This window comes from Euprymna scolopes, chromosome 19 (assembly GCF_053919585.1).
Source record: "Euprymna scolopes isolate OS-2025 chromosome 19, ASM5391958v1, whole genome shotgun sequence".
Lineage (NCBI taxonomy): Eukaryota > Metazoa > Mollusca > Cephalopoda > Sepiida > Sepiolidae > Euprymna > Euprymna scolopes.
In genome coordinates, this window is record NC_136500.1 from 32,055,939 (window position 1) to 32,082,736 (window position 26,798).

General features: G+C 34.2%; 1 protein-coding gene across 1 annotated transcript in view; it reads right to left on the reverse strand.

Annotated features, from left to right (window-relative positions):
- Window positions 1-475: 475 nt before the first annotated feature.
- LOC145303502 (uncharacterized) overlaps window positions 476-26,798 on the reverse strand; it is a 37,113-nt gene continuing 10,790 nt past the window's right edge. The window contains exons 2-4 of the mRNA XM_080144931.1: window positions 12,762-12,892; window positions 5,741-5,915; window positions 476-4,124 (exon numbers count right to left, since the gene is read on the reverse strand). Coding sequence (XP_080001057.1) covers window positions 2,199-4,124; window positions 5,741-5,915; window positions 12,762-12,892 — 2,232 coding nt within the window. The 3' untranslated portion in view covers window positions 476-2,198. The remainder of the gene's footprint in view (window positions 4,125-5,740; window positions 5,916-12,761; window positions 12,893-26,798) is intronic.

Below are 26,798 nucleotides of genomic sequence, written 5' to 3' on the forward strand. Positions count from 1 at the left end.
CATGATTTTGCCTAACAAAAAGGAAAAACCAAGTTTAATTCAATTAAAATGCAATGAAAAAATGTATCATTCCCAACACAGAGGCAGAGAGTGTTGATGCGTTTCATATTTATTTTATGCCTAGAAACAAACAAAATAATTTAAAGAAAAAATGAATTTCAAATTAAAAAAATGACAGCATGATCCATTGCAACTTAAAGGTTTTTTTTTTTTAAACTTTATATTTGATGAAAATCAATTCAAAATTCTTGTATAATAGAAAGCAAAACTGAACTTTCCTCATTTGAAAGTAAAAATAAATAAAAAAAAAAAGGTTAAAAAAAAATTTTTTTTTTAATGCAGAGAAAGATTTCTACCTTTTCTCTTGTCTACACAGATGAGCATTAATAAAGGCCGATTCAATTATAGCAGCTGACAAATTATTTAATATAAATAAAAAAAACGTTCATAAATCTGAAGGGAGAAAAAAAAAACATTTTTTTTTTCAGAATATATTTTAATGAGGAAAATTTCAGATTTTTCTAGCAGTCAGAAAGATAAGTACATTCCAAAAGTTCAAGCGATTTGCAAAAAACATTTATGACTATTTAACAGACAAAATATTTTAGACTTATGTTAATAATTTATGTTTGAGCAACTAAAATGTTCTTTTTATCTGAACCGATTCATTCACGATTTATTTACAATTGTATTTCAATATGTTATCAAGAATAACAAAACACACAAGTTTAAATCTGTAATACCTTCTAAAGTTTGTTTTATTACACAACTGAAGTGAATAAGATTGTCTTTGCTAAAGAAATAAAGAAACTGAGAATTGGTTACACATGAAATGCGAAAGTATTAAAGTGACAAATATTGGGTAAAGAAATTTATAAAAGTGTTAATAATAATAATCTGTTATTAATGGAGATTTAATATCTGTCTGAAGGCAAAATTATACTATTACTATCTTTTAATACTTAATTCAGGGTTAGGGGTGGGGGGGGCGAGATAGTGTAGTATCTCTTGCCATGATAGTATCCTGCCAGGAAAATTACCCCCTCCTTTTTCTTTTTAAAGGGAGGGTAGTATCTTATATTGCTATAATACCACCCTCTCAGGCATTACCTCTTCCTCCTTTGGGGGACAATATAGTGTACATTCATTCATCACAAATAGTGGCTAAAAATATGCAGACAGAGATTTAAGCAGACCAGGAATAACTGACTATAATGCCCTTGTTTATGCATCTGAATTTGACCAAGCCCATCGTTTTATATATAGACACAGATAACAAATGCATCTGTGCAGTGCTAATACACAAAAAAATAATAGAATAAAAGGGCCTGTATCTGTAACACAGAAAGAAGTGTCAGTATATTTCCTGTCACATCAACTTTCCGAGATGCAAAGATGTCCGATCATTGAAAAATGGGTATTTATAATTTTATATGCAACACAAAAATTGAACGATTAATATCTAACTGATGTCATTGATGCCTTGTTTACTATCAAGGCCGACTGTAAAACTCAGTATGGAAACTTCTTAACCAATAGTTATAGATTTTAAAACTTGTTAATATTACATATATAGCAAATCCTAACTTTTATTACTCTTCGGGATGGACGCACTTAGCTATCCCAGGTGCAAATTAAAACAAACTTTGAAGACACTACCCAGATTTCCAAGGAATCATATCTAGCGTGTTTGTATTAATTTTCATTTTAAAACAGTCAAACTTTGGCACTTTTATATTGTTGAAAAAAATGAATAAAACTATTTTTTTTTCCGTATGTAGCAAGATCCTCTTCATTTTTTGCGATACTTTACCTGCGGTAGAATGATCTCCCATTTAAAGCAAGTTTGCCCGTTTTTAAATTAGAGTTGAGCAAAGTAACAAAAACATTGTCACTCTCTACCGCTACAACAGTAAAAATGTAAAATACAAGTATAGAATGCCAATTTTTTAATGTACATGCTACATCATGATCATATTCCAAAACTCCACTGGCATGATTCTAACAATTTTTTTCGAAAGGGAGACAAAACGATGTAAATATAAATTGGGGGAAATCCCATTTTCGTTCTGGCTAAGAGTAAATAAATAAATCTAAACACGCATTTTTAGTTGTTAACACTTTAAGAATCATGAAGGGTGCGACTTATTCGGAAATAAAGGTGTGAGTTTGTAACATTGAAGCTGGGCAGTTCCTTTTTAAAAGTGAGGAGTGTAAGGGAAGCCAGCTCCAATTTTGGGTGTGTGAGCAGGAGCAGCACCAACAATCATGTAGCGTGCAAAGCTCTGGTTGTCAGCAGATGATGTAAAAGGTCCTACAGGATAAATGCTGTCATTATTAGTTGATGTCGATGGCAGTTGAATAGATGATGTGGGTATAGATTGTCTATTTATTGGTTTAGAAGAGAATCCCTTCATAGCATTGGATTGGGAATGAGGTGACCCAGTTCCAACATTCCTATAGCACATAAAGCCCTGGTTATCTCCAGTGGATGTAAAAGGTCCCACAGGATAGAGGCTTTCATTATTACAACTAGTTGATGTTGCTGGATGTTGAATAGAGGATGTGGGTATAGACTGCCTATTTATTGGTTTAGAAGAAAACCCTTTCATAGCAGGGGGTTGGGAATGAGGAGACCCAGGTCCAACATTCCTGTAGCGCATAAAGCCCTGAGTATCTCCAGATGCTGCAAAATGTCCTCCAGGATAAATGGCATCATTATTATTATTATTTGATGTTACTGGGTGTTGAATAGAAGCTGTTGGTATAGACTGTCTATTTATTGGTTTAGAAGAGAATCCCTTCATAGCAGGCGGTTGGGAGTGAGGAGAACCAGTTCCAATTTTGGGTGTGTGTGCAGGAGCAGCTCCAACATTTGTAGAGCGTGTAAAGACCTGGTTGTCTCCAGATGTTGCAAAATGCCCCCCAGAATAATTTCCTTCGTTATTATTTGATGTCGGTGGGTGTTGAATAGAAGATGTTGGTATGGGCTGCCTATTTAATGGTTTAGAAGAGAATCCTTTCATAGCCGGAGGTTGGGTGTGAGGAGAATCAGCTCCAACATTTGTGGAACGTGTAAAGCCCTGGTTGTCTCCGGATGATGTAAAAGGTCCTCCAGGATACATGCCTTCATTATTTGTTGATGTTGATGGATGTTGAATAGATGGTGTTGGCATAGACTGCCTATTTAATGGTTTAGAAGAGTATCCCTTCATAGCAGTGGGTTGGGAGTGAGGGATGTCTGTTCCAACATTTGTGGATCGCGTGAACCCCTGGTTGTCTGCTGATGCTGTATAAGGTGGCCCAGGATACATGCCTTGATTATTAGTCGATGTTGGCGGGAGTTGAAGGGAAGGAGTTGGTATAGACTGTCGATTTAACTGCTTTGAAGAATCTTCATTCATAGGACTGGATTGGGAACAAACTGGCTCACCAATGCATGAAACAGGTGGTATGTCTGACACAAGAGGGGTTTCATAAGAGTGAGTTGGTTTTAATTTGGTAGATTTGCCATCTGTTGATTGTGAAAAGGGAATGGAAAATTCTGTGGATGATGTTGGAACTGATGATACTGATGTAGATGCTGTCGTTGCTGTTGCTGTCGCTGTTGTTGTTGTTGTTACTGTTGCTGTTGACGAGGATGGGGAAGTTGTTGATGTTAAAACTTGATTATTGCTGCTGCTGCTTAAATTCTCATATTTGGTCTTCTCCGGTTCAGTTTCTGTACTTGGAGATACGACTTCAGCCTTTTCAGCTTTTTTTGAATTCTGCGATTTTGCATCAGACTTTTTAACAAATGCAGCAGTGGTATCTTTTTCAACTTGAGCTCGTTCATTTGCAGAGATTTCGCCTTTAACTTCAATGACTTGAGCATTTGGAAGATAATCATCACACAATTCTTCAAATTCCTTTATGTCTAGATTCTTGGCGATAATCTTCAATTGTTTCAAAATCTCGTTATCCAAATCTAAAGTGCCATTATACATGTATTCGGCAAAAGCGTTCAATGCCTTTGTACTGACTTCCTCAGGGAAATTCACTTGTAGAAATTTTTGTGATAACATATCTGTACTAACCACGGAAAGCAGTTTTGGGCAAACAGCAGAAAGGACAACCTTATGAACCTGAAATAGAAGAAAGGAAATTTACATGGAGTCATCAGATGAAAAATGTTTTGCTTTTTTAAATAGACAATAAAAAATTTTTTTTTAAGTTGTGTGTGCGTGTGCAGTTGAAGAAGATAACACTAACACCAGAAAATTATTTTGGTGCAGCTCGCATGAAAGAGAAAGCACATTATAGTAACCACAAGCTTCTGAAGTAACACAGAAGAATCTCTTCACACACTCGTGAGACAGGTGTGGAACATTAAAGATCCTTAATATAAAGTGTGAAATTGTTAAGCGATCACCATCTCTCAAAGGGAGAGGTATGCAAATTATAAAGAGAAGAAAAGATTGCAATGTTGCAATAGTGTGGTGCCAATAATTTAACAAAGAGTGTAGCAATGTAATTTCATTAAATCAATGTTCATCACATGTGAAGAGAAACAAGGTGGTTCAAGAAAATAGGATATAAAAAGAAAAAAAATATCTAAATCAATGGTTTATCATTTTGGGATCAGGAAAAAAATTCTCAAAAAGGAATTGGATTTTCTTTTCTGCTCCTTACCATGCCTCCTCTCAATCTCTTGACATCTCTTAGTTTGTAGTTTCAGTCATATCACATTGTTGATAATTGTCCAAAGTGTTGAACCATATGGTTAACAGAGAGATAAATTGTCGGGCGGGGGGGGGGGGGGGGGGGGTGTTGAAAATGAAGCAATTTTTTTTTCCTCTTCTTAGAGATGCGAGTAATCAAGGTGTATTTCCCAATCAGTTTTGAGAAAGGCACAACTGCAAGAAAGGCAACTGCAAGAAAGACATTCTGATGCAAAACTGGGGTGAGAAAACTTACAAAAAATATGTCATCATGCAATTCTCAAAAGGCAACAATATCGTAAGTGTTGGAATTACATTTTTGTTTTACCATTATGAAAAGGTTTTCTGGTAGCAGAAATCATTTGGAATTTTTCTAATATTCTATAAATTGAAATCATAGATAGTAGATAATGAACCATAAGGTTACTTTAAACAACTTTGTAACTCGTTTACCCATGATTAGAAATTTAGTCCCTGTATTCTATAAGATGTTTTTTGACAAAGAGAGAAGAATAGATGTTTTCTAGGTTGGCTGTTTTTTTTGTTTTTTTTTTATTGGATGAGCATATCGGGAGGAGGCATGCTGAAAGTCATTTTTTGACAAAAAAATGTCATCCAATTCCCCCAACCCCATCAAAAATAATTTGATAACTTAACCTTCACAGCAAAATCAACATTTTCAGTTTTTAGAGAGAATTGTCATAAGAGGGTAATGCAAGATAAGATGGAGAGAGGAAGAGAGAAAAAAAGAGAAAAGATACAGCTTCATTCTCAGGAACTTCTACACATGCTTGTCAGTGTCCATTCTTGCTAGTGAGACACCTACAGTACATATTCTAAGTTTGATGACAATTAATCAAGAGGTGTAGACACTCGGCAATACACAAACAGTTACAAATGTTACAAATTCAACCAGATACATAACGTCCTTGGCAAAAGGTAAACATTGTCACCCAAGTAATCAGAATTAGTAAGAATTAATAAAATATAAAAAGAAAAAATAAAGGGATTTCTACTCCAAAATAAAACAACCTAATTACCCTGATAGTTGATTTTCCATTGCCAATGCCAGCATCACATAACTTTCTATTCTTCCAGAGAGAAGACAAGTTGGACATGACAAAATGCTGATGATTGGCAACAACCACCATCTTTTTCAGCGGGGCCTCATGATTTTCTCCAGACTTTGATGTTGATTTAGGTGCAGCCTTACGCCTTAAAAGAAAATTGGAATAAAACATTACTTTTATAATTTCAGTCATTGTTTCACTTTTTTTTCCTCAAAATAAAATGATCATTATTTATAAATATATTTAAAAAAAATAATTTTTTTTTTTTTTTTTCAAATATCAATTTTATAATGTGTAAAAAAAAATATTAATAGGTGTTCTAAAGATTTTCAAAATACCAGTTAATAAAGCTGCCAAATTTTTGGATTATAATTATATTTTAAAACTAGCAGGCCTGATTTCCAAGGGGAATTAAAAAAGAAATTGCTAACTAAAAAGTAATAAGTATTCTTTTTTAATGAATATCTGCTTAAAATTAGTGTGTGTTTAAATGTAAACACCCAAAAATATAATTTATGAACTTTACTTCTGTACTATTTGAATTTTGTAAATCAATAAAATTGTATTATTTTGTATTAAGTGATCAGTAGGGAGTTTCGATGTTTGACAGAATCGGTGATTGTATTATTTTGTATTAAGTGATCAGTAGGGAGTTTCGATGTTTGACAGAATCGGTGATTGTATTATTTTGTATTAAGTGATCAGTAGGGAGTTTCGATGTTTGACAGAATCGGTGATTGTATTATTTTGTATTAAGTGATCAGTAGGGAGTTTCGATGTTTGACAGAATCGGTGATTGTATTATTTTGTATATTTTACAAAGCTGTTTATAGACATTGTTTATTAATAGATATAGCAAAATGTAAAAATATGAATAACTAACAGGACTCATGTACTGGCATTGCCTGGTGGAAGTATGCCTCTCACCCCACACAAAAAAAATTAAGTACGGTTGTTAATTGGATCCACTGTCCGTCCATTATAATGGCACACACACTTTGGTAGTTTGTGCATTAAGTTTAGTATGTATTTTAGTTCAGGTATGCCGTTATTCGAAAAGATGTCCTTGTTATTATTTTAGTAAGAACAAATTACCATTTCAGTCAATGTGCAGTGGTTGTCCAACCTGCAGAGTGTTTATTCTGAAAGCCGTTCTTAACAGCTGTCAGAATAAACACCATTTGCCATCTGGAAAACCAGTGAACAATGACCAAAGTAGTAATTCCTTAATAAAATAATAGGGAAATTCCTCTTTTCTGGTAGAAGCTTATGTGGAGCAAAAAAATATAAAACTAAAAAAGTGCAGCACCCTCCATCCTCCATATAAAAATCTTACATCCATTTAAATGTAAAGTGTTGTGTTATAGCAAGAAACATAACAGAATGTGAACTTGGTTCTTAATAAAATAATAATGTGGTAAAGTAGGTATGCCAGGATAAATGACAGAATTAACAGATACGTATGGACGAAATAAAAGAAATAACAATATTAGTTTATTATGCAAGATAACAAAATAGTAATACGTTATCTAGTAAATGCATACGTTAAATAAAATAATAGTATAAGAAAGTAAGTGCAGGAAGAAAGGAAAAAAAAAAAAAATAAATAAATAGGTGACTTATATGATTTGGTTGGTTAGGGTTTTCTTGTTTGCATTTATTTTAAAATAATGTAATCTAATAAATAATTGACCTAATAGGTTTTGTTGGAGAAGAGTGTTCCTGGTGGCAATTTTTATTTTAAATAATTTAATCTATGCAAATCTGTTCCAATACGTTATCTTCACTGCTTGTTGCCTTAATCACGACTGAAGTATACAAGTGACGTCCCCATTGCGAAATATGCACTGGCTACAATGTTGTACGCAGTGTGTTGCAGAGAGCGTTTCTTAAACAAAAGAATGCGTGTGTGCACGGTCCCATTTTACTGGAAAGATTTTTGGCCTATGTGACTTTTTTTTTTTTTGGCTTGAACTTTTGTGCTTTTTGGATTATTTTGTTGTTGTTTTTCTTTTTTGGGCTGGGAATTATTTTTAGGCAGAAGATTATAGTTATAGGTAATTCAAGTCCAGATTAGCACTTGTGGCAATAAGCAAAAATAAAAGAAAAACCTTTATTATGTACCTACCTGTCACGGAATGAAGATGGTGTGTCAACACGAGTTTTCAGTCATCCGAACAGTAAACAAACAATTAGAAACACTTCAAACATTAGAGGAGGCACTTTAACCATAGAAAAATCATGGTAACATAAGTGCATAAGCACCAGATTTTGTTTGTTAAATCCGGCAAAAAAAAAAAACATATACTAACAAAATAATCTGATAATCGCAAAGTTCAAGCCAAAATGTAATTATTTAAAAAAGAAAAAAAAAAATTATAAAACAAAAACAAACAGTCAAGTAGATTTGATTTTTTTTATTTAAGAAAAAAATGTCAAGGTTTTTCAGTATGAGAAAAAAAAAAGCGACGACAATGTAAGTATAATGGAATTGCACACACACTCTTGTTTAAAGAACGCTAAACGCATGTAAATGTTGCCATAAAGAAGTACTAATTCTGAGAACCGAGCTTGTTCTTGGAGTTATTCTTTTTTTAATTTAATCTATGCAAAGCTGCCTGAATAATTTTAGTTTGCTGCTTTATGCATTTGTTAAAGAATGTAACCAAAAGACACATGCTGTAAGTTGTACTAATCCTGACAACTGAAGTTTGTTTATGTGCAGTAATGAGAACACGTCATCGTTGTTGTCGTAGTCATAATCAAAATAAGAAAAGTTCCGATGTTAATTCAGTAAGAACGGTAACGAACTAGTAAATATGCATACCGGAACTCTAATGAATTTTATAAAGTAAGCGTGGATAAAAGTAAATCAATTAATAAATACAATGTAACCTAATAGCTTAGAAGCACTTTTTTTGTTTGTATCATATGCATTTACTGGGCAAGTCCCTTGAGGAAATCCTGATAAGCTAAGTTTGTTCATGGATTTGATGAACTCTTCCTCGCAGTCATACAAAATGTGTACGCAAACCTACATAAAGTAAGGCAACGAACCGCAAGAAACTGTCCACGGCTAGATACCATAATTGTCTTATGTGTGAAACTGATGCCATTTAACATTTATACAAAACGTTCGTTTATAAAGGGGGGACAATTGTTAATCCAGAATATGGGAATAGTAAGAGTTCAGCCAATCAAAGTAAGCGGAATTATGCTGGGGAGAATTCATTAAATAGGTAGTATATAAAAGGAAAAACTATGTTATCTATTTATATTTATGTCAAAACCAATTAATGGTGGTCCAAGCCGAGCAGAGTAAAAAAAAAATGTATAAATTGCCCTGGTGTCAACTGGTAACGGTGAAAGCAGTAAGTAATGAGAGAAAAATAGAAACTTTTTCCTCTATAGATGTGACGATTGTGATGGTGATTCTCAGCAGATATAATGTAACATTTTATTAGTACGACTGATTGCGGCGAAAATGATGGTCATAAACTAATTAAGATAGTGGCTATTAGGATAGATATATTGAATTTGTATGTGGCATGTGTTGTTGAAAACCTATGCTATCTTGGTCCAGAGGTGAATTTCTGCAATCAAAACATTATGTAGTAGATGAAAGTAAAGTCTACTAATTAGAAAACATAGAAAGCCTGTTCTTAAACTTCTATGTCTAAAACTGAACATTTTGAAAGAATCAAATGTAAATCATCCAAACCTTTTAAAAATCAATTATTTCCCAGAATGTTTTTATAATAATTCAGCAAAAAAAAAAAAAAAAAATAAAATAATAATATATATATATATATATATATATATATATATATATATATATATATATATATATATATATATATATATATTAATGAGAAGTGATATTTTTTTTTCAAAACAATATTGAATTCATCTGCATTTTTTATTTACAAATTTATGGTAAACATAAAATATTACTTCAGCATATATAGCATTAAAATTCCGAGGAGTGTGACATCTGTTTTAAGTAGAGAACTGCACTCTCTTCCGTTTACCTGCTTTCCAGCTGACTACAATTTGGTCATCTTCAAATCCATCGTAAAACAAGTTCTTGATGAGCCGTCCCTTTAAGTAATCTAACTTAAATTTTCACTACTAACGATTACTACAATATGACTACTGTACACTCATTAACCCTTATCTTCAAGTGGCCTCTGGGCCTTGATAAGCGGTGACTCCTACGTAAAAAAAAAAAAAAAAAAATATATATATATATATATTTTATTCAGATTTCATTACATGAAATGGGGGGGGGGTGCATCACATATTCAAATAATTTCCCAACTCTTCCCGCCCATGCAATGGAAATATGAAATGTTAACAAAACAAATATTGGAAAATGCTGAAACCAATTTTTTTTTTTTACATGAAGGAGATTGTACTCGTAAAATGTGATATTCATCATCAGGAACATGATGCTTCTAGTATATTTAATATGTAACCCCCAAGTTCCAGGACACAAGTTTATCAATAGATTCTTCCTTGGCTTTTTTTTTCTATGAACAAAGAGTAGTATATGTTCTGGTGCTAAATTTTAGTCTATTCTGTCCTAAGTCAATGAGGTAGAAATCCTTCTAGACTTGAGCAATGTTTTTTTTTTCTAACCTAGAACTCTCTTTTTTGGGGAATGGATGTTTCTCACATTAAGAACCAACCTTGCACCAAAATTTGCTCTTGTAAGGAGACAAGTAAATAGAAAAATTAAATCCAAATTATATTGGACAAACAAAAAGGTACTTAAGCAGAATAACGGATCATGTTAAAAATCATAACATTTTAAAAAAACACATTCTTAACATGGAGAGAGTGGAGGTATAACTATTCTATACTTTCACCTAACAATTTACTAAGCACAAGATACCATTAAAAATTAACATGTTCAAAAGGAAGACACATTTTACCCATTCTGAAAATAAGGTGGATGCATAATTACCTATTTTGTACTTTCATCTGACAATTTAATGAACACAACTGCTGTTAAAAATTGATTTAATTTGAAAATTCTAATCAAAATATAAAAAGTAAATTTGGACCATCTTACTCAGCCTCTTCTCAAATTCAAAATATTTCTTTAGCTATTACATTTCAACAACTTAAAAAAAATATGGTCAAAGTATTGAAAAATAATAAATATTTTAAGATTTTATAGTGGAGAATTACTTTTCTATATAGATTTATTGCCTGTTCATTGACAGCTAGATTTCCATCATCTTTCACACATTTGTTACTAACAATGTCCTGATTTTTCCCTGTGATCCTCCTTGCTTCTTTGAAAAGCAGATTTTGCTCATCATTGCTCTTTAAATTACCAAATTCTGCTTTCTGCCCGGATTTCCTAGAGGCATAGACAACAGATTTGGCTTTCCTTCAAGCCACAAGATAATTTTCCCTGCTACCATTCTTTTGCCACTTCTTCTATAGCTTCCATTTCTCCTTGATGGCTGCATTCCACCACCATGTCTCTTGGTTAACTACATCGCCAATCACTGACAGTATTGAGACAAGACTTAAAAAAATTGATAATTGAAAAATATCTGATTAAAGAAAAAACAGTCTAATTTATTTATTGCGGACTATTATCCTCATCTTTCTTAGGTGTTCTTTCACGACATTTCGGCCAACTATTCCTCTGGCGGTAACCGCGACAGGATAAGAACTCCGAATCTCCTAACTGCATTCTCAGCAATTATTGCCATCCATAATTATTGTCGTCTCACCATGTTTTGGCCAAGTAAGCCTCTGGCCAGCTTCAGGTAGGAATGAAACCGCTACCTTCAGACAATTTTAACCTGGAACCATAGAGATTTAATGTCTCTATCCACTGCACCACGGCCCCAAAGGGCGATCAAGGTTGGATTTTTTTAGTCTTATAAATCCACATTTATTTATTATCTGATCTTCCATGGTCAAGTCCATACTGAATGGTATATATATATATATTCTTTAATTGGAGTTTATTATTGAGATGAGTATTATTTATTAATTTATTTATTGTGGACTATTATCCTCATATCAACGTCTATCCACAGTGGATAGAAAGTTTATCCACTGCGTCATGGGCCCCTTCGGGGATAGAGATGTTAAATCTATATGGTTCTTTAGTGATTTTGTCAATATGTAGAAATTCAGATTATATTTTTCAGTTGGAAATTGATAATTAAAATAAGCTGCACTTTTCAAGATAAAGGATATGCCTCAAAATATACAAGTTTTAATTTTATTTTCCAAATCATTTGAAAAATTAACACTGAATATAACTTTTTCTTTTAAGTGACCAAAGTACTGAAATCCAAAATTCAAGAGAAAGAATAATAAATGTTTTTCCATCTTTTTTTTTTTTTTTTTTAATACTCATGTTCCTTATTAGGTCACCTTCTGTCATTTTGACTAATTTCTCTATAAAAAAAAAGTCTGAAATGTTGACAAGATCTTTTTTTTTTGGTAAGTTTTGATTTGAGAGAGAGAGAGAGAGAGAGAGAGAGAAACACATTTAACTGTCCATGCCCCCTTTTCTGAGATCTACCAAATGTGTTGTGGAATTTAAAATCCTTCTGAGTTAAAATAGAGTTTAAAAAATAATTCAAGTCAGCAAAACTTTTGTGTTTAAAGATCACCATGGATGGAAACCAAAAAAAAAAAAATAAATAAAATTTAAAAAAAAAAAAAAAAAAAAAATGAAAGATTTACACTAAACTGTTTAAAATATGGATTTGGTGAAAGTTGATGTTATCATAGAGAACTAATCCCAGGCTAGATTTTAAATTCAGTCACTTGGCGATAGGACTTTTGAATAACAATTATTTCTTTAAAATCAATGTTTAACTGTAAGAAGTTAAAATTGGTAATTTAGTAAAGAGACTGTCTTTAAATCAGGTAAAAGTTGTTCTTACAGTAGAAAAATCTACTGCAACTTCCAAAGTTGATAAAAAAAAAAAACAAACAAATAAAAACTTACCTTTTTTTCCTAACTTTTTTTTGTGATTTAGAAGGCAGCATAAACTCATCTTCATTTATTAAAAAATTCTCAGATGATACAGGAGCATTTGCTGCTATCCAACCATCATTTTCTATATTTGATGGTCCAGCCTATATTGAGAGGAAAAAAAAAAAAACTTTTTTAAAACATTTAAAATTAACACAAATACAAATTGTATGGCTTTGCAGTCTTGAAATGCTGGCTCTTCTGATTTACAACCCTCATATTTAGACAATTTTAAGATAGTGCTTCAAAAACAAAGATATAACTGAATTTTTTCTTTATTTTCCTATAATGATTTTTTAGGCAAAACTATTCATATTTGTACTAGCAAAGTTATCGGATTTCAGATTCTTATAACTTTTCAACTAATTGAGACATTTGAATAATTCAAACACATTTGAAATACATTTTTAGCACATTTTCAATGAAATGTTGGAAAAAATTATTCTAACATTAAAAATTTGGCATGTTAGTATGTCTGTCCACTAAAGTTTTAGGTTATTTAACAAAGGAATATGAAATTTGGTAAGAATGATGACTATCAATGCAGCTTTTTCTAAACAGGAATCACAAATTGAGGAGAGTACATCTTGAATATATAAGCTTTAAACTTCAAAACCATTTCATTATGAAATTTAGAATTTATGAATTGTCATAGGTAATTCAGGATTGGTAACTGGAAAATTCTTATTAAGTTATCAATGGAATCCTCATACAGTCTTTTAAAAAATAGGAAACTAATTGTTTGATGCTGTACTTTCTTGGGGGGAAAACAATTGTCTTCCAATTTGAGTTTCGTCACATTTCAGACAATATAATTTTGTGTTGTTCCTAAAACAGTGTTTCCTATTATTTTTCTACAATTTTTAAAGGATGGAGAAGATGTCTATGTTAGATTTTAAAGGACATTTCCATAGAATTAAAGAATATGGAATTATGGTGTTATCTACAACATTTTATAACATATGTGACAGCAGTAAGGGAGAAAAGTATACATTTGCCACAGGAACGAAATCTTATGAAATCCTGGACTTATAATGAACAAATTAAGTGTTAAAACAAAGTTTAGAAATCCAAACTATTCTTCGAAGTTGTAATGTTCTCTTGTATTTACATAGTTTCCTTGCACTCTTTTTTAACTATGATCAAAGTTCTTGATTGATTTCAACACCATCACTATAATTTTTTCCAATTACAACTGAGTGCATAATGCCCATAGTTCATTTTAATTACCCTGATAAAATCTCCAACCTCGATATTATTTACTGCCATGCTGATTATTAACTCAGGTCAATCTTTAAACAACAGTATTTATTGGTTTGTCAGATTTTGCATTGAAAGAAATCACTAATTTTCCATTCTTCAGTACTGTTTTATGAATTTTAAATATACCTTTAAGATCTTTAGTCTGATTTCATATATTATTAATGAAGTTGAAATGATCTGTTTCATGCAGTAAACTGTTACACCAGGTATTACATCTTTGCAAACAATGGCAAAATCAGAAGCACACTGAACAACATTTTTCATTTTCAAGAAATTGCTGTTTTTCAAGACTGCTTATCCACCAATTCCATCTACAAATGCCTTTGACTGTTATAGGATGATACATTTTCCTCTTATTTAGATATTGTTCATATAATCTTGGAAAATGAGGTAAAAAAAAAAAAAAAAAAAAAAAAAAAGAAATTGAAAAACGGGAACAGAAACATAATTAAAAAAAATGGCAAAAATTATACGAACGTTCCATGTCAGTAAGTACGGATGCACAGACCTGAAAAGAAAACCAGTCTGTTTTTCCCACCCTCCTCCTCTCTTCAACTACCGGCCTATTTTTGTTTGTCAACTTTAAATTTCACATAGACATTCTGATAAATTTAAATGTTTGTATTTTTCAAGTGTGTAATTTTTTCAATAATTATAAATTATTTTCTTAATTAATTGTAATCCTGTATTAATATTAATAAATTATGGTGTTAACTTTTTTTTTTTTCAATGAATAAATTGTCAGTAGCATAATTATTGAATTTAACTTTTATGCAGTTTGTCTTTCAAGTTTACATTCTATTTATTTTAAATAATAATTATTTCAACTTTTTTCATGAATAAATTGTCATTGTATCAGTGAATTCAATTGACCTTTCAACACTTAAAATGCACTTTATTAAAAAAATAAAGTATCGACGCATTTAGAGTAGCCGATGAAACAAAAAGTGTTTAAAAAAAAAAAAAAAAAAAATCACAAATATTACCAAAAGCAATTTATCTTTCTACATAACTAGATAAGTTTTTATTTTTGTGTGTTTTAACTTATTTTTAAGTGTTTAGCAGAAAGCCAGCAGAGTTAGAATGAAAGAAAAGGTCTCTTTAGCACCATAGTCTAGCCTTGATAATCACTTAAAAATCGAAAAATAAACAAAATACTGATAGAAACATAACTCATAAATGTTACCAATCTTGTGAAAATCTTATGCACTACAATTATTTTATTTCATTTTAGAGTTTTAAGCAATTATCGAGGTTCGACTATAGCTCTAATGATGACTGATAGATATCAATCCGAGAGGGAGGGAGAATGAAATAATGAAATAACCCTCAAACGGCCCTTTTTAGGGCCACCAAATTTTTATGAAAGTTTTTCAACTACACATGCAAAATTAATGTTTGATGAAAATGTATAAAATAAAATAAAAAAAAAAGTTGTTTTAATATAAGATAAAAATGAGAAAGAAATTATTTTTGGTCTTTATAATTGTCAATTTAAAAGTTCAAAAATAAATCAAGGTATAATAATGATTCAATTTCTAAAATCCATATTTTCGATATAATAAATTGGGCATTACATCAAATCAGGCGACTGTTTTGGAGTTGCATAACTGTGACTCCAAAACAGAGTCACTCAATATTCTGGAACACCATAATGGGTTCATTATAATCTACGATCATAAATGAATAAATACTGATATTTTCATTAAAATTGGTTGATTTCCCGAATTTTTAAGTGAAGGGAGGGGGTCTGCGACTAAAAAAAAAGTCGCTCAGTATGTCGGAATAATGTTAAATAAAGAAATAAATTATGTCCATTTTGTCCTTCCATACATATTTAAATTTTGCCGCCATAGTTTTTTTTTTTACATGATAAACAAATCTTGTTCTTACCACTGTCATATTTTTGGATAATCATTACTTTTTTAGTAAAAGTTATGTACATTTATTGTACTAATTCATTATCTTAAGACTAACTTAATACTTAACTTGGAAATATCCACGATCTTTGTCATAATTAATTTTTATGTGAAATGTAGAGTTTATCAGATTTGAGATAAAATTATTCCATGTGTGTTTTTTTTTTTTTTTTTTTTTTTTTTTATTTCACACAAATTTTTTTCTTGGAGAAATTAACTTTAAACTATAATCTTTCAAACACGATAAAAAAGTAATCGAAAATTTAAAAAATTATTATTAGCTGGCATTCCAAACCATGCCCCCCGTACCGAATCAGCCATTAAATTGCACATACCTATCATATTATGTTTTCCTTGTTAGCACAGTAGAAGGTAATGATTTTTAATGTTTTAATTCTTTTAAGTTAATGAATGAAGTCTTTTTCTTTTGTGTGTGTGCGACAATCAGAAAGGCATGGTTCACTAACCATCTCCTGTTGCATGGGTTAATTAGGGCACTCAGGATTGATTTAGGCATCATTTCTAGCAGTGCTCATGAGGGTAAAGGAATTGCCAGAAAGCAAGTACATAAAAAAAAGGAAAAAAACATTTTTTCAACTATACAAAATATAAAATATTTTCAGTTTAAGTAAATTGAAAAAAAAAAAAAAAAATGTACAAAAGTGATTCCTTACTAAATCCTATAATCAAAATATAACCCAAAAAGCAAAACAAACAAAACAAGCATAGACCTCTTCTTAAATACGAAAAACAAAAACATTTCTTGTTAAGTAAAAAAAAAAAAAATTGTATAGTTTACCTTAAGACTTTGAACTAGTTAAAAATGCCTTGTATTCAGAACTAGCCATCCAGCCCAGCTTTGTTCAGGCCCTATGTACTGTTCATAACTTGCCCTATGTGTGAATACCCTTTATGTAAAATTTCAAATGTTTAGACAAGAAATTGTCTGAGTAATTTGGTAGAGACCGTAGAGGTAATTTATTTTATTTTTATTTTTTTTACCTTTGACATTTATTGTTTTGGTCTCAAATCAAAATAAAAAGTTTTAACCAAGTTACCTACATCTAAAATTTCAAGTGTTTAGATCCAAAATTGGCAGAGTTTGGTAGACTCTGCAAAGTTAAACTCTTAACTTTGACCTTTTGGAAGCGAAATTTTCACCCTAGAACTGATAAAAATGCTTGTCGCATGTCTGAATACCTGTTATGTAAAATTTCAAATGTTTAGACCCAAAATTGGCTGAGTGGTTTACTAGACACTGCAAAGGTCAAATCTTTTGAACTTTGATCCCTTGACAGTTCAAATTTTCGACCCAAACCGATTAAAAAGCTTGCTCTATCTCTAAATACTCTTTATGAAAAATTTCAAATGTTTACACCAGAAATTGGTTGAGTAATTTGGTAGAGACCGCAGAGGCAGGGTTGCGGAGTCAGAATTTTTTTTTATCTGACTCCTTAAGTCCAATAAATTTTTTTTTTTTTTTTACATGGTTTTCCTGCTTAGTTTTATCAGTTTATTTTTTATAACATTTTCACCCCAAACAAGGCACACTGCCACTTTGATGTAGGGGTCTACTATCAGGGATTTAAGTTTCAGGGAGTTTAGTAACAAGATGTCTGTTTACATTACACTTGAACTTCTGCATGTCAGTACAGTTGGGGAAGCAAGAACCCGGAAGAAAATTCCAAAGTCCTGCAGTTCAGGGGGAAGAAGCTATTAGAGTAAAAGGCTTTCTTACATCTAGGGATCTCTACTGTGTAGGGGTGGGACTTCACTGCTTGTCGGGGGTATTTTCACTGAGGGGGTGCAAGAGCTTGTAGTTCATTAGAGCATCCACCATTAAAATACTTGTAAAACAGGTAGAGGGATGCAACATTTCGTCGATGGGACAGGGGCTGAAGCTTAGATAACAGTTGAGGACCTATCAGGTTGGCGACTCTTTTAAACCCTGTCCAGAAGCCCACCTTCTTCGCAGTAGCCTTGGCAATGATCTCGATGTATCTATTCCAACTCATGTTCCCTGTGAATGTTAAGCCGAGGAGTTTGAACAAAGTACTTTCAGGTAATGTATCTTTAGCCATAGCTATTGGTAAGATTATTGAAGGAAACAAGCTTTGTCTTGGCAGCATTGAATTCCATTTTTAACCCCATTCCACTACAGACTGAAGGGTTTCTCTAGGGTTTCCGCCATTGCCTTAGATATGTGCTCATTAGATTTCCCCACGTGCCTGCTATAGGGCGTAGTGTCGTTGGCAAATATGTCCATGTGAGAGACAATTTTATTAGGGAGGACAACCTGGATTCTTCTCTCATTTAAGAAGGATTTAATTATGTTAAGCATTCGTCCAGTAATACCATAGGATTTTATTTTCATCATGTCATACCCTGTCAAAAGTCTTAGATATATATATATATATATATATATATATAGGGCTACTATCCTCCTTTCCACTGCCTTGTCCAGTGCAAGGTCTATACATTCAAAGATTACAGTTAGAATATCTGTAGGAGAATGGGTTTGCCTAAATTCATGTTGATGGTCAAACAGAAGTCTAGCAGCTGTAAGGTGATGGACTAGAGCTTGATTAATTAAAGACTCAAATATTTTGGTGAAAAGCAGGAGGAAGCTAATTGGGCAATAATTTAATGGGTCAGTTCTTTCGCCAGAGATTTTGTAAACTGGTATCACAGAAGCAGTTTTCCAGCTATCAGAAAAAGCAAGATTCGTTAAGACATTTGTTAAAGAGTTTAGACAAAACTGGAGCAACTTCAGCGGAGCATTTTTTTAATAGCACAGCCGGGATGAGATCAGGTCTACATGCTTTTGAGGTGTCTAGGTTTTTTTATGATATCATGTACTTGAGAAGAGGTGATTTTCAGATCATCTAGTGTGGTTTCTGTCTGCAGAGGAAAATCAGGGAGGGAATGGTTTGCTGGATCCAAGGTAGAGTATTAGGCAAAATGACGGGCAAGCATGTTTTCTCATGATTGTTGGATAGTGGGGGAATTATTGATTGCCCATTATTTACTACACTTGTAGATTTTCCAGAAATCATGAGTTCCTAATTTCTGCATTTCAATGCATTTTCTGGTGGTTTCAGTATATTCATTCTTAGCTGTTGCTACTTCTTTCTTACAATTACTTCTAGCTTCTATATAGTTTGTCTGTTTGTACAGGACTTATGCTGGATAAATCTACGGTATGCATGTTGCCTCTGAGCAATGGCAGCTGCGCAAGTAGAAGTAAACCATTAGGGAGAGTGGCGTTTGCTATAGAACTTCTGTGTAGGAACATGTGCTTCAATTGCTGCTTTGAACCACTCAGTAGTCTCAATTTGTGCACTATTTTGCAGGAAGAGAAAAGATATTTCCCTATGCGGCGTCTCTGATGTGATCTCTAATGGAATCCCAGTCAGCCTTATTTTAGTACCTTGTCGTTTTGAGCAATGGCTCTTCAACTTGGGGTCGAGAGTTTAGAGTGATATTTATCATTATCACAGAATGATCAGCATTCCCGAGTGGGCAATGAGCATTTGTTACACAATCCTCAGGAACAATTGTCAGAAATAGATCCAGAAGTGAGACTTGCTAGTCCTGACGATCTAGGAGATGGGTTGGGAATGTTACTGTCTGTGTCAAGTAATGGGATATAGCAAAGTTATGGATGACGTTATCAGTTGTGTCAGTGTAGTTAGAGAACCAAGCCAATTTCTGTGGTGGGCATTAGAGTCATCAAATACATGTATCTGAATGCTAATGTCAAGGGAGATTGCTATATCCATGCTGTCATGATTGATTATAGTACAGTCCTGGATTGATAGAGTGATAAGGAAAATACAGGAAGCTAACGCTATGTTGTAAAGTTAGTTTAAAGCAAATGAAGGCCTGGTCACCTGATTCTAATTTAGATGAATGGAAAGCCTTCAATGTGTTGGAGGTGTCCCTTGGATAAGTAGAAAAAAGTTTAATACCTTTAAACGGCAATTACAGTAACATATTCCATTTTTTACTGCATTTTGCTTTATCTTCTCACCAACCAAGGAAGCCAAAACCAAATGCCGCTTTTGTAAGGTTCTTGTTTTTCAATCGACATGTTTAGGAAGAATATCTCAACACGTGATAATCCCTCACCGGTATTTTTTTTTTTTTTTGGTGCTAAATTCTTATTATAATTCTTTATTTGACTTAAGTTTTGTCTAATATAATATTTATAAATTCATGCGTAAATATGAGAGGGGAATTAATCTTCAAATATTTTTAAATTCGAATTAGAGCTACGGACTTATACCAAGTAAATATTAATAAGTCCTTTAAACCTGTTTTTTTTTTTTTTTTTTTTTTTTTTTTTTTTAAAATGGAGAGTAGACAACGCATTGTGGATGCGCCATCGACAGCTCTCATTGCTCTCACTTCTTATTTGTCCTTCAATATTCATTTCCAATGAGTGATTTTTCTGACAAAGGATGAAGAAAAAGCTGCTTTCCAGGTCGGCAGTACTTCATGAACAGTAGCCCGAGATGTCGGAAAATTTCTGTTTCTATGTCTATCCTTGTGGCCATGTCACTAGTAAGGGTGCTGGAGGTAAAAGTTTCATCTGGGCTGACGTTACCTGCCTGATAGTCAGAGACCCGAACCTTGGATTAACCACTGAGGAGGCTGTCCTATCAGCAGGTGCAAAGTACTGGCGCTGTTGTATTGCCATTTGGTGAATGGATTCTGGACCATGCAGTAGATTCTGGTGGGGCCTCTCGATGCCATACTAGTGGGTAATTGTTACGGCTTTACCTTATGTGCTACAAAAAAAAAAAATAAATCTTTCCCTCTCTGTCCTGCTCTAACCAAGTCTGTCAACCCGTTCCACAAATCCCAAAACCTCAACATGAAATATCTCCAGAAAAAAAAAAAAAACATGAATAAACCTAAAACCCCATCCTCCAACGTGGACCTCTTCTAACATGTCTCCTTTTCCAACATCAGGGGTCTACATTCCAACCTTCCAGAGGTTGAAACCCAATTACAGGAGATGAAACCGGACATTCTTCCTAAGCAAAACTGACATAGGGCCAACCACTTCCCTAAACGAGTTAATAATTAAAGGATACTCTAACTTAGCATCCAAATCTGACCCCCAAAGATCGCCATGGGCATGGAATATGTGCCTACATTAAAGATGGCTTTCCGTGTGGTAGGGATATCTCCAGAGAAGACCCTAATTTACCTTATATGTGCTCCTGGGTTGCACTTGCTTACACCACTGCATTTATATTTGCCCTCTATTGCTCCCACAACAGCGGGGTTACTATCTTTAAGAGTATATCTGAGAAAATTGACCACATCCTGATTGCTCATCCTCCAGCTAACATTCACATTTGTCGTGACTTCAATGTCCACAATGTGGAATGGCTGACCCACTCGAACAAGACAGATGATGAGAGGAGGTTCTGTAATGATTTTGCCATTGCCTATGACCTCACCTAGATTGTTCACGAACCCACCTGTTTGCCCGATACTTCCGGTCAATATGCAAGTTTTCTAGACCTTTCTCACAACTTCCTCTGAACTATGTTCATGTTCTGTTCTATCTCCTCTGGGATCTTCCAACCACTCAGTTGTATCAGTTAAAATAAAAATGAAATGTAATAAGTCTTCTGACATACCTCTCCATCGTACTGTATATCAATACTCTACGGCTGACTGGGATAGCTTCCATACATTTATATCTGATCTACTTCTGCATTCCATGTTTAAAAAGGATGTGTCCTCTATAGTATCAGACCTGACCGAATTGTTAATTGTAGGCATAGACCGATTCATACCATCCAAAAAATTCCAACAAAAACCTAACAGCCAGCCATGGTTCTCTCCAGAATGTGCTGCTGCCATCGTGCACAGAAATCACTTTTTCCATAACTACCAACATAATAGATGCACTGAGACTAAAGCTGTTTTCAGGACTGCCAGCAACCACTGTAAAAGAGTAATAAAAAATGCAAGTAAGCTATATGCTCAGTCCGTTAAATCCAAAGTAGCTGAGCAGCGGCTTGGTTCCCACCAGTTTTGGCAAATAGCAAACAGGATCCCGAACAGAAGCATGTGTTCTATCCCAACCATCATCAATGGACCTAAGGTCATCTCACCAGCATCAGACAAGGCCAAACTATTTGCCAAGAACTTTGCAGCTAATTCTATCCTATGCGACAAAGGCCATCAACTCCACGTATTTTCTCCTATAACACACAATGTGCTATGCAATATACAAATATCTGTGCATGAGGTCGCCAAGCTAATCAAGAACCTTGATTCCAGTAAAGCAACTGGCCCTGATGGCATTCCAATTATAGTGCTGAAAAAGCTTCAACCAGAACTTGCCCCCATACTTACAAAACTGTTAAAGTGTTGCCTTAAGAAGTGCTTCCAACACCCTGGAAAACCTCATCAGTATGCCCTGTATTCAAGAATTCAGGTGATAAGTCATCTCCCTCTCAGTACAGACAAATAAATCTCCTGTGTCATGAGTAAGTTGCTGGAATCCATATTAAATAAAGTAGTCAACCACCTCAGCAGAATTAACCTTCTTAGTGGCATGTGTTAATGTAGACATTGGTTACCTCCCTTGCTTCAGTTACATGGTTACCTCCCTTGCTTGTGGTGATATAAATAGGAGTCGGCCATCTTGATTTAGTGAGTTCGTTCGTACAGTTTAGACAGACTACAAGTGTCTCAACAAATGGTAGCAGAGATATCCCTCTGTGTGCGACAAAACGAAAAAAAAAAAAAAAAAAAAAAAAAAAAATTTTTTTTTTTTTTTGTACAGCTTGTCTGTAGCACTAGACAGATCGGATATGGCAACTTCGAACAAACAACCTCCATTGTTGGAGGGGGAGGATGTTTACGAGAACTGGAAACAAGACGTTGAAATGTGGTCGTTGTTCACGGATCTTTCTGAGGAAAAAAAAGGGCCAGCAGTGTTTTTGACGCTACCACCGAATATTAGAGAATGTGTCCGTGAATTGCCAACAAGTGACATCGGCGGACGAGATGGCTTGAAGATCTTAATAAAGAAACTGGATGACATATATTTAAAGGATGAACACACGCGCGCTTACATGACTTTTAAGGAATTTTACACTTATAAAAGACCGTCAGGTACCAGTATAAATGACTTTCTTGTTCGTTATGAGTTTTTGTACCAAAGATTAAAAAAATTCTACATTATTCTACCGGAAGGAGTGCAAGCTTTTCTTGTTTTGAACGCGGTTAACATATCGGAAGAGAACGAAAAATTAGCGCGGACAACGTGTTCTGTTTTGACGTATCAAAACATGAAGGAATCGATAAAGAAAGTATTTGGTGACATTTATCGTGATGAAAATGTACCGGCAGTGAAATCAGAGCCCGAAATCGTCAACTATAATTATTCTAAACCGGGTAACAACAAAAGGCGTTTTCGTCGAGGACAATCTAATCCATGTGACCGAAGTGGAAACGTGTTGTTGTGTTACAAATGTCAGTCTCCGAACCATCTAATTAGAGAGTGTCCTAGAAATACGCCCAGGTTTACGGAAGCGACAGAACAAATACACATTACGTTGTTCATTCAAGAAAATATTTATTTGAACAGTACAAATGAAAAAATCTCAAATCTTGTAAAGGAAACATTTGGAATGGCAGTCTTGGATTCTGCTTGTACTCGCACACTGGCTGGCGAAGTGTGGCTTGATGTTTATTTAGATACTTTAAATGAAAGTGACCTGCAACTAGTGAAGTATACGAACTCAGACCGGAGTTTTTGTTTTGGTGATGGAGTGGCTGTCACAGCAATTAAAGTTGCTAAATTTCCGGTTACACTCGGAGGTATAAGAGTTTATATCGAAGCAGATATTGTGAAAAACGACTTGCCTCTTCTATTAAGTCACAAATCAATGAAGACAGCAGGAATAGTGCTAGATTTCCGGAAAGATATGTGCTGGATTTTTGATAAATGTATTGAACTAAAGACCACAACTTCAGGGCACTATTGTCTCCCCTTAACAAATAAGTTGTTGGATCATAGTGGTACTAAGAACATTGTATTACATGTTCAGAATTTTGGTCAGTGTTCTTTCACAGAAAAAAAAAAAAAAGCAGAAAAACTTCGACAGTTTGCTCATGCCTCGAAGGAAAAACTTGTTTCCTTGGTTAAAAAAAGTGGCAAATTCAATGACAAGGAATTTATAAAGGCGATTGAGGAGGTTTGTGAAAACTGTCAAATTTGCCTTAGATTTAAAAAAAACTCCACTGCGACCGGTTGTGGGATTGCCTCTTGGCAATAGATTTAATCACACAGTTTGCATGGATTTGAAAGAGTTCATCCACAATGAGGTGTGGATACTACATCTCATTGATGCCGCTACCAGGTATTCAGCGGCAACATTGATCAAAACAAAGAAGAAGGAGGAGATCATCAAAAACATCTTTATGATGTGGATTACCTATTTCGGATCTCCTGTTCGTTTTCTGAGTGATAATGGGGGTGAATTCAACAACGAACACTATAGACAGATGAATGAAAAACTCAACATAGAGACCTGTACTACTGCCGCAGAAAGTCCATTCAGCAACGGTACTGTAGAACGTCATAATTTGATAGTTGCTGAGGCAATGAAAAAAACAATTGACGATGAGAAGTGTGAACCTGAAATTGCCTTGGCATGGGCTATTTGTGCAAAAAATGCCCTCCTCAATTACTCTGGACACAGTCCAAATGAACTTGTATTCGGTTTCAATGTAAATACACCCTCAATTCTGACAGACCAGTTACCTGCTATGGAGTCCTCTACTACAAGTGACATGGTGAGAAAAAATTTAAATGCTCTCCATAGTGCAAGGAGAAACTTTTTGGAAGCTGAGTCCAGTGAGAGAATTAGGAGAGCTCTCAGGTCTAATGTCAGAACTTATGCTGATGAAGATTATGCTACCGGAGACCAAATCTATTATCGGAGGCAGGGTTTTAAAGGATGGCGTGGTCCAGCAAAAGTGTTAGGCAGAGAAGGCCAGTTTGTCTTAATCAGACATGGCGGAGCATTTTATAGGATGCATCCGTGCCAATTGATGAAAGTGAATAAAAACAACGAAAAAAGAACAAAAAAAGCTGAAATGCTGGGAAACACTACAGAAGGGAAGAATGAATACCTTTCAGTTGAGGAGGAGGAGTTGCAGAATCAAGTGGTAGAAAGTGAAGATATAGACAAAGAAGAAGTTGTTGATAGTTCTACCAGTTTAAGAGATAAGACTGAAAAACCTGGCCGAAATAAGACCATAACTTATAAAATAAATGGAAGTGGGGAGTGGAAGAAAGGAAAGGTTATGTCAGTACAGCCTAAATCAACTGGCAAATATAGTCATTGGATCAATATAGAACCTGAGAATGAAAACGAGGATCAAGTTTGTATCAACTGGAATCATATTGATCATTGGAGAGAAGTGCCCCAATATACTGAACAGGAAAATGTAGTCCTGCTCACCGCTGAACAAGAGCAGTCGAAAGCTGTAATGGATGCCAAGCATAAAGAAATAAAAAACATGAACACCTATGAAGTATTTGAATGTGTGCCATACACAGGTCAAAAAACAATATCCACAAGATGGGTGATTACTGAAAAATTCAAGGATAATCAGAAAACAATGAAAGCTCGCCTTGTAGCACGAGGCTATGAAGAAAATAGTAATCTGAAAACGGACTCCCCAACATGTAGCCGTGAAGCTATGCGAATGGTCATGCTAACCGCATCAATAAAGAATTGGATGCTGCAGACCATAGATTTTACCTCAGCCTTTTTGCAAGGTGGTATTTTAGAGAGAGATGTGTACCTGAGGCCACCATCTGATGTTTGTCCTAAATCTCAAGTGTGGAAATTAAAAAGATGCATCTATGGATTGAATGATGCTCCACGGGCATGGTACAAGAGAGTTACTCAGGCTTTGATTGAATTAAAAGGAGTAGCAAGTGCTTATGATAATGCATTGTTTTTGTGGCATGATATTAAAGGAAATTTGACTGGAATTCTTGCTATGCACGTGGATGATTTTGTTTTCTGTGGAAACACAGAGTTTGAAAGGGATGTGATTGCAACATTGAAAGAAAAATTTAAGGTGGGATCTCATCACTGTAGAACAAGATCTATATGTATCTTCCATATCTCCAATAGAAATAAGCAAAGGGAGGATACTGAGGAAAAATGATGAACTGAATGAAGAAGAAAAGCATGAGTTGAAGAGACTTGCAGGTCAGATGATGTGGGTTTCAACTCAAACACGCCCTGATATAGCTTTTGATGTGTGTAAAATGAGCAACACTGGAAAGCATCCCAAAGTAAAAGCCTTATTTGAGGCGAATAAAGCCTTATCAAAATTGAAATCCAAGAAGGGTTCTATAACATTTCCAAAATTGGGAAAGCCCTCAGATTTACACATTTTGTGTTATACTGATGCCTCTTATGCCAGTCTGGAAGATGGATCTTCACAGGGTGGTTTTGTTGTCTTTATTGGAGGAAGTACTGACAAAATGGCCCCCATGTGTTGGGCGTCAAAGAAATTGGACAGAGTGACAAAAAGCCCATTGGCCTCAGAGACTCTTGCTCTGAATGAGGGAGCTGATGCTGGTGTTTTGACTGCGGTTATGATGCAAGAGGTATTTCAGTTATCTAAATTGCCAGACGTTCTCTGCAAGACAGATAATGCATCACTTGTGGAGACATTGAATTCCAACAATCTGGTAAGCGATCGACGATTGAGAATAGATGTAGCAAGGCTGAAGGAAATGAAGAGTAGAGGAGAGATACAGATAGAA